Source organism: Otolemur garnettii, unplaced genomic scaffold, assembly GCF_000181295.1.
Source record: "Otolemur garnettii isolate 467f Iridium unplaced genomic scaffold, OtoGar3 scaffold00012, whole genome shotgun sequence".
NCBI classification, from domain to species: domain Eukaryota; kingdom Metazoa; phylum Chordata; class Mammalia; order Primates; family Galagidae; genus Otolemur; species Otolemur garnettii.
The window spans coordinates 27,140,285-27,149,614 of NW_003852407.1; the positions used below are offsets into that span (position 1 = coordinate 27,140,285).

General features: G+C 42.6%; 1 protein-coding gene across 1 annotated transcript in view; it reads right to left on the bottom strand.

Moving 5' to 3' along the window:
* The window catches only part of LAMA3 (laminin subunit alpha 3), a 245,007-nt gene that overhangs the window by 56,548 nt on the left and 179,129 nt on the right, over positions 1-9,330 (bottom strand). The window contains exons 40-41 of the mRNA XM_012802016.2: positions 7,241-7,321; positions 2,540-2,646 (exon numbers count right to left, since the gene is read on the bottom strand). Coding sequence (XP_012657470.1) covers positions 2,540-2,646; positions 7,241-7,321 — 188 coding nt within the window. The remainder of the gene's footprint in view (positions 1-2,539; positions 2,647-7,240; positions 7,322-9,330) is intronic.

The following is a 9,330-nucleotide window of genomic DNA, read 5'->3' on the forward strand; positions in this document are numbered from 1 at the left end:
AAAAAAAAAAAAAGAACTCAGCACACACATTCATCCAGCACCTTTGAGAACCCATGGGTATGCCATGGCCTGAGTTGAGTGCTGAAATACAAAGATAACAAGACAGGAATCCCTGCCGCCCTGTGATTTTAACACTCACATGGGGGAAACAGACGAATTCACACAAAACAGAGTGACAGATGCCATGCTAGGTGTAGTCACATGCTGTTAGTGGGCCATACTACCCGCTACATATGGCACATATAAGCTGAGCTTTGAGGTTCTCAGCTACAGTCAGGAAAGCTGAGGGAATATCCTTGGACACTCTCTTCTTTCCCCTGTGCCATCCATTCTTATACAGACAGGTCCTCCCACTTCCCTCTGAGAAGTAATCTAACTTGGCCACAGCAAAACTCTGACCTTGATGTTTTCCTGGACATGCTACGGAGGCTTTCATGTCTGTTCTTCTCAGCAGCCAGTAATATACACACTTTGCATGTATATGCATACATTTTAAACCTCACCCACTTTTCATTGTTAAAAATAAAAGTTCATTATGGAAAATTTGGGAGAGTCAGAAAAATTAAAACATCACCGTTGATCCTACCACTGAAAGACTTTCGAAATTATATATATTTGTATGCATTTTAATTTATCACACATAATCACAGGTTTCTTTTATTCATTCTTTAAAAAAAATCTTTCTAATTCTTAGATGAACATTTAATGGTGACAGTTTTATTTCCTCCATTAGTCTGTAAAAGCCTTCCAGCCAGGAAACACAGTTTTATTTCCTTCACAATTTCCACAGTACCCTGAACAGTTTACGGGGTACTAGGCTTCTCTGGGTGATTGATTTATCAGTGCAATTTTCCCAACAAGCTTGAGTGTTGACCACCAAGGAATCTGTACCTTATTAGTTGAGGTTTTTTTTTTCCATTCAACTATCAGACCACACACTTATCCTTAACATAATTTAGTCTGGTTGGAGGTGGCCCATCATCCCAGGCTGTGGAGGTCCTTCTGTATTCTAAATGTGTTACATTTAGAAGTTAGGGAATTTCACCCCCAAATATGGCACCCTCATATGCTGATTATTTTATTTATTTATTTATTTATTTATTTTTTTGAGACAGAGCCTCAAGCAGTCCCCCTGGGGAGAGTGCTGTGGCATCACACTCACAGCAACCTCCAACTCCTGGGCTCAAGCGAGTCTCCTGCCTCAGCCTCCCAAGTAGCTGGGACCACAGGCGCCCGCCACAACGCCCGGCTATTTTTTGGTTGCAGCCATCATTGTTGTTTGGTGGGTCCGGGCTGGGGATTCGAACCCGCCACCTTAGATGTACGTGGCTGGCGCCTTAGCCGGTTGAGCTATAGGCGCCGAGCCAATTATTTTAAATCAAAGGCCCTAAGACTCAAGTCTGTCAATACACCAAGACAGACTTTTGTTCCAAATTATCATCTTCTCTGTAGGCCCAACAGACTTTATATCAGGTCTCATTCTATGTTCTCCACGCCCGCTGAATCTTCCTGAAATCATTTACTATTCCACTTGACATCATCCACATTTCTCCATCTCTCTTTCCCTTATGAAGAAGAGGATAAAGCATCTGGACCTCACCGAGTTACTGGGTAATCATTCTCCTGTGCACATTAAGATAAAATTTCATATGCATCCTCTCCTACTAGTCTGCCTTTTGTCAGTAGGTTTTCAGTGAACCTTCAGAGGCTGAAGGGGAAGTTTTCTCTTGGCCACTAAATGATTCTTCCCAACTTTGTATGATCTGATAGCTGGGGAGGCATGCTTTCTGTGCTTCCACTCAAGCTGAAAATGCAAATGAAATGAACAAGACGTAGCCAAGGATGGAGCCCTGAGGCATAACCACACATTCCCCATTCTAGACTGGCATTCACCCATTTACTCGCCAGGCATTCCTTGGGGAATACCCACTTGACCAGATCTAATCCATACATCGAGGTTAGTATTCATCTTGTCCATAACTATAGGCTGAGAGATTTTACCTAAGTGTTTGGTGTTACATTACTTCAGGGCCATTATTCTGATAAATCATATTAGTATTCTCTGCCAAAGAAGGAAGAGGATGGTCTTCCTCTTTGTTCCAAGTTGTTCCTAATGAACCCACCCTAACTCCCGCTAACTATCTTTTCTTTCATGTTTAAAATCGACCCCACTGACCCACCCACATCGAAGAACGTGTATGGCTATAAGAGAAAGAGTATTCTCACTTCTTCAGATACATACATGAAGAAAGATGGTGTGATGACAACATCAAAAGGAGGTCTCCGCAAAATCACCAAAGTAGGGTCTGATTTTAGTAAAAACTGTTGAGTTTTAAAGACAATTTTCTTAATAAAGAAAAACCTAATTGAAGTAAGTTATTCACCCAAACTGCAAATACCACCTAAGTATTGCCAGTGTCGTTAAAATAAGGGGACAATTTATGAGCTGGAGTTGTGTATTAGGCTTCCTGGAAATTTGTGTTGTTCTTTGACACCAGTTTTACAAATGCAGGTTAGCAGAGGTGAGTGGCCGTCTTACCTCCAGTCAGGGGGTTGCAGCTGCCCGACTGGCCATTGCTGTTACAGTTGCATGGTTGGCAGCTACCTCCAAATTTCTGTGGATTCCCGAAATATCCCGGTGCACACCTACCCAAAGGAGAAACATCGAAATAACTCATCATTTGTCCCTTTTAATTTTTCCCACTTCTACTTTTCTGTTTGGGATATTGTCGCCCTATGAGAGGAAGGCTGAGAGAGTTGCAAGAATGACTGCTTCCTGATACAGATATTTGCCCTTGAATTTCCTCCTAGAAATACATTTAGAGATTTGTCTCATTTTAAATTTTTGCATGAAAGAGGACTTTCTTAACATTTCCTATTGTATTTTTTCCAGATTTATACTTTAAAATACTTTAATTTTAGATGTCTCAGCTGTATCTAAACTTTCCACAGAAAAGATTCACAATTACAAAGTACTCTAAATTAAAGTCACATAAATAATCAGGAAGCTTGATTCCACTTAAACCCCTGCTTGCTTACTGATGACAAGAAATAACTCGTCTCTTGTTCTCATTTTATGGTAGTGGCTAGGCACAAAGGATGGGAATAAAACTTCCTGAGATCATAGATGACGTTGGTACTAGATAAAGAGCAGAGAATGTCTCTGACATCCGTGGCTCTGTGTGGATGAGGGAGAAAAGGTGTGAAGGGCACAGTGGGCTCTAGGAAGCCTTTCTACCCCTCCCCCAGGCCAGACCCTCCCTCCTCTGCCCAGCCAGATCCCTGGGTAACACGTATTCCTATTTTCCACACACTGTCCTTGTATTTATTATCATGGCCCAGTTGATGACTAGCCTGCGTGGACAATCCATGTTTAACAAATAAAGAATGTTGACATCCACATGGCATGTACTGTGAAAAAGTAGGAAAAAATTGTAAGAAGCAATAGCTTGTTTTCTCGAGACAATGACTATCACAGACACAAGCTGACAGAAGATCTGTTAATTAAAAATCTCTCTTCAAATGAGCTGCCTGCCAAGTGATGTCTCGTTAAGCCTGTTACTGTTTTCTGCTCCCTGGTTTGTGGAGAACCGTAAAGAGAAGTAAATCAGGCTGGCTCTCCAGGTGTGAGTCCCATGCTCCCAAATCTCAGAGCCCGGAATCCCTCCCCAGGGCCTCACCCTCTTGCCCAGTTCTCCCATCTCCCGCTGTTTTAGTGGTTCATTTTTATTTTATTTTATTTTTTTATTTTTATTAAGTCATATACACATAGATCATGAATACATTTATGCATATGTGGAGTAGTGGCTCGTTTTTAGTTCTATCCCTCACTGGGCTGGAGAGCCCTGGAGGGCAGAGTCTGTGCTCACTTTGCTCTCGTGTCTCTAGAACTTAGCACAGTGCCAGGCATACACTGGGACCTCCATACATTTTTCATTGAAAGAAAAAATGAATAATAAATGGGAGGCAGCTGTGAGAAATGTTTCCTTTGCTGAAACGGAAAATGGAAACTAGAAGAAAGTTAAATTGTCTCCTTTACCGCAGGACAGAGTCTGGGTTCTAATCATCCCTTAGACCTGCCTGAGCCTTACCTGGTCCTTAAACACTTTAGATTACTGCAGTCTACAGTGGTCACACCTGACTAGAAAATCTGGTTGAATTAATTTTCTATTTTTCAAAAAATTTAGTCAAGCTGTCTTAATACTCATCCAGAAAAAATATCTGCCAGAATGATTAAGGAAAAAATTGTAAATAAGAGATATAAGGGAGCTTTGCTCAAGCTAATACTCAAAGGCGTTTCATACTTTCAGGAATGATACAGAAGGGAGAATGGCAGAAAATGAAGTAAAATCCAAGTGGAGACAGACATTTGTACGTGCACATTTATCTTTAATGAATTCAACTAAATGTCCTTGTGAGAGAGACAGAAAATGTGAGAGCATGAGAGAGAGAGAGAAATGGCTGGAATATCTGTCCCCCATGTCACTCAATGAGTGAACGTGACAAGGGAATACGAATCCACTTGGCCCCTAGCTGGTCTACCTCCCCTGTGCCTCACACAGAGTATGGTCAGCAGTGGAACCAAACACTACATATATTATAATATTTCATGCAAGATGGCCCTAGGCTATTGAGAGATGGGATGCTGGACTATACAAGGCTATTTCAACTCTATTTAACTTTTGCCTTCCGTGTTAACCTTAAATATATCTGCTATGTGATATACAAAATCGTCAAAAAAGTTAAATTCCAAACTTCCACCAAAATAAAGACTTGAATGTAAGAAATAAAACCCATTGAAGTACTAAAAGAAAATACGCATAAACATTTATATAACCGCTCTAAGCCTGATACCGTTAGTTAAAATTCTAAGAGTAAAAGAAAAGACACAGCTATAGGAAAATTTAACTATGCATACTAGAGTTGGCAAAACCAAAACAAAAATGTAAACAACCAAGCAAAAAAACAAAATGAGAAGAATGTTTGCAACATATATTATGAAAGATGAATTTCCTATAAAAGAATTTTGTTCAAATCAAAGACAAAAATAAAAAATGAACATTCAAATAGAAAAATATGGGCAAAAGACCTAGAAAACAATTCAAAAAATAAAATGATCAATAAGCACATGAAAAATTATAACCTGAATATTAAAAAATGTCAACTAAAAGATATATAATTTTCCCTATTAAACTGGCAAATGTCTAACACATTGGTCATTTCAGTATCCATCGGGGCACACAGTCACTGGTTCTCTTTCTAGGAGGAATGTAAACCTTTCTGGAGGGCAATTTTGTAAAATGTAGGAAAAGCCTGAAAAATGCACCTCTCCTTTGACACAGGGAATCCATTTGGACAATTATATCTTGAGGATTCATGTACCCAGATATTTAGTTCCAAAGATTTATTAGTGTTATTCTAAATGGAGAAGAGTCAAAGGGGCTTTAGCACCAAGAGTAGGGGACTGTGGAACTCAGTGGAAACTTTTTGTTCACTGATGTGATGTCATTAATGAATGCTTAATGATATGGAAAGGTATTATTAACATTATTAGGTGAAGAAAACAAGCCAAAACAGAAATCTATTTTGTTTTCTTAAAAAAGTCCGTGCATATAGAAATGATCAGGTAAGAATATAAAGCAAGCCTCCAACAGGGAGTAGATGGTGATGAATAGGACTGTGTGTGAACATGTACACATGTGTTCAGCTAGGCAGGGGTGTGGCAGGCCTCACTGGTTCTTTGCTCACCTGTATTATGTCCTTTTTATAATAAACATGTATTGATTTAATAATAAAGTTATTTTACAATTAAAAACATGTTGCCCATATGATTCATTTTTTATACTGTTGCTTTTCCAGGTTAAGTGTGCGCCATCTTCTTACTGCGTCGTAAATATCTTTTCTATCCTTCACAGTTCTCTGTGCCCTATGTGTAGTAGCTAATTATGAAAATTTGTTCATAAATAACGAAAGCTTGGCTCTGTGGCCCTAAATCATCACTTTTACTCTTGCCATTCTACAGCATTTATTCTTTGGTTTCACAAACATTACTGAACGCCAGTTATGTGAACAGTAAGTACCATGCTAGGGGCCAAAGACTAAGAAATGAATAAGAGGCACACTATCCTGAAAGTGTCCAAAGTACAGTAGAACTTCCATTAGAATGAGATCATGAAGACACTCACCTTGATGAAATTTTCATTTTTATAGCAACACAAAACAAGAAATGCAGTAGAACTTCCATAGCTGACCACCCCTACATTGACCACCCCCTTAAGTTGACCTAATTTTCATAGACCAGACAGGGACCACATGTACTTTATCAGTACAGTGGGCCTAGGTCTTTATGTTGACCACCTTCATATGTTGACAAGTTTGGTACAGTCCCTTGGGTGGTCAACTTACAGAGATTCTAATGTAAAGCAAGGGGATAGAAGGATATGTGTGTGTGTGTGTGGAGGAGTACTGGTGTACAAAGTTGTATGTGTGTGCAGGGAAGCAGGGGTGTCTGTGGGGGAGGGATCTGTAGAGACGTGCCTGTGTTAGGGAGGAGTGTGCTGGGATAAGTTTACGTACATGGGGGCATGGCGGGGTATGTGGGTGGGAGAAGTGCGTAGGGGTATGTGGGAGAAAGTTAGGGATATGCAGAGATATGCAGAAATGAGGGGCAGGGTCCCAACGGCTGAGTGCATGTGGGGGAAGGGTGCACAGGGTGTGTGAGGGTTGAGCATGTAGGGGTGTGTGCAGGACTATATGTGGGTTTGTGGACGTGATGTGCCTCATTCTCAGATTTCAGAAACATGTACAAAGCAAGACTAGAGAAAGATGTTAATGATTTGTTGTTGTTCTTTTTTTTTTTGAGACGGAGCCTCAAGCTATCCCCCTGGGTAGAGTGCCATGGCATCACGCTCACAGCAACCTCCAACTCCCAGGCTCAAGCGAGTCTCCTGCCTCAGCCTCCCAAGTAGCTGGGACCACAGGCTTCCGCCACAACGCCTGGCCATTTTTTTTGGGTTGCAGCCATCATTGTTGTTTGGCGGGCCTGGGCTGGGGATTCGAACCCGCCACCTTAGGTGTATGTGGCTGGCGCCTTAGCTGCTTGAGCCACAGGCGCATTTTTCCAGCCCTTGGTAAAACTCACAACACCACGTGTAGCTGAGCCACCACCCAGCAGGCCCCACCCATAGCCCTGAGCCTGCAGCTGCGGGCAGGCCCCGCCACCCCCACCTGCTGTACCCACCTTTCACACTGTGTCCCCGTGTAGCCGGCTTTGCAGGAGCACCTCACGTTTCCCCCATTCACAACACAGCCGGTGGCAAAACTTAAAAGAAGACAGAAAAAGGCCCCAGTAAAAATATAAATCGATAGGCTTTAAGCTCATTATTATTATTTTTTTTAACCACAAAGGACTGACTTGCATGAAGTGAAAATTAAAAGTCAGAGTCTGGCTACTTTTTGTGTGAAGTCAGTTTTGCCCATCAAGACTTGGACAGATAATGAGGAATTATCTCAGCTGACGTGGAGCAAACCGTGGTGAACAAGGGCTGAAGGCATTTATTTGATTTTTGGCCTGGAGAAGCGCATTCTTTCCCTTAAGACAGAGCAAAGTAACTCACTTTGGGAGAGATGATTACAACAGCATTTTTCCAGAAATAACAAGGAAGGAATAAAACAAGTCTAGGCAGAAAAAAAGAACAGAGAGTTCTGATTTTTTTTTTTAATTTTTTTCTCCTTGTTTATTCTAGTTCTTTTGTGTCAGGCACTTTGCCTTCTGGAAAGAAAAGCCAGAGGGGAGGCCAGGCCCTGGGGGGCCCAGAGAGGAGCAGAGAGCACGCCCGCCTGCCTTGGCATTACCGTGGGTGGTTTTCACCTCTTTTCAAACCAAATTGCGAAATTTTAGTCCTTCTTTCTTTTGCTCTAAACTGACAATATTTGAGAACAAGTTGTTCGTTTGTTTTATAAAGAGTCCATGAAAAGGCCCTGTTGCTTTGTCAAGTCTACTTCTGCCCAATGAACATTACACTGATGTGAATCTGAGGAAAGAATCACCCCATTTATCATTTGCTGGTAAGAGAATTCTTATTTGGGATGATTCTTTTGGTCTAACAGATGGATACAGAGCTAAGGGACAGTTAGAAGTTTGTCAGCAGTATTAATAGAGCTGGCAGGCGAATTAGATAAAAACAGAGTTTTACTGATAACTCTGAGAAACTACACATTACTTCAACCACGTGGAAGCTGGACGCTGACTCTGACGGTAACCACACATTTTGCAAAAAAAAACTGAAAAGCTTTTTCCAAGCACCCCAGTGGAAATCTGGCTGCTTTCTACTTTGCCAACCTCTGTTCAAACAAGTCAGGGCAACGTCAAGTGATGGATCCCTGTACAAATGAAGCTGCAGGATGGGGCAGGCTCAGTGGATATCAAATACGTAGATAGCAAAGCAGGGCGAAAGTATCAAATGTGTTTCTCCGGAAAAGCCCACACTTGGGCGCGTGACTTCTGGGGATGCTCAGACCAGTCCTTCTGATCCCCGGCTGGCATCAGTCTGCCTTCGTGGTCTACACTTGTTTCTGAGCCTGTGTACTACGGATACTTTACCAGGACCTTCTTGATATCCAAACCGACTCTTGCTTCACTTAGTTTGTTATGTTATTCTTTGCTTGGACCCCACAACGAGCACACCATGCTGTACAAGAATAGGACAAGGTTCCAAGCCCAAAGAATGGGGATCCCCGCGGAAACTCAAAGGCAGCTTCCCGCCCGCAGAGTCTGTTGGCTGCACTGCAGCCTGAACAACTGCTCAGATCACGTGGTGGTTCAGAGCTGTCCCGAGGCTTCCACTGCAGTGAGGGCAGAGGCCAGATGCTGGGCTCCAGCCTGCAGGGTTCTACCGCCTCTGAGCCCCGGGGGCCCCACCAGCCTCAGCCCCGCCAGCCTCAGCCCCGAGGCACTCTCCCGCACTGCACTTCAGCCACTCCCGCCCTCTCACTGTCTACACGTGCATCCTCACCAGCCTTTCTGTTCTGCTTTGTCCTTGCCTGGGACCCTTGTCTCTACCATAGCCCAAGGCTTCCTGCATCCAATGTCAGGCCTCCTTGGCCAAGCCCCTGCAGCAGCTACTCACTCAGACAACTCTATTTCAGATGTTGTCTCCATCCCAAACAGTACTTCTTACTTGTCTGCACTTGCAATTTTTTTTTTTTTTTTTGAGACAGAGCCTCAAGCTGTCATCCTGGGTAGAGTGCTGTGGCATCACAGTTCACAGCAACCTCCAACTCCTGGGCTCAAGTGATTCTCCTGCCTCTGCCTCCCAAGTAGCTGGGATT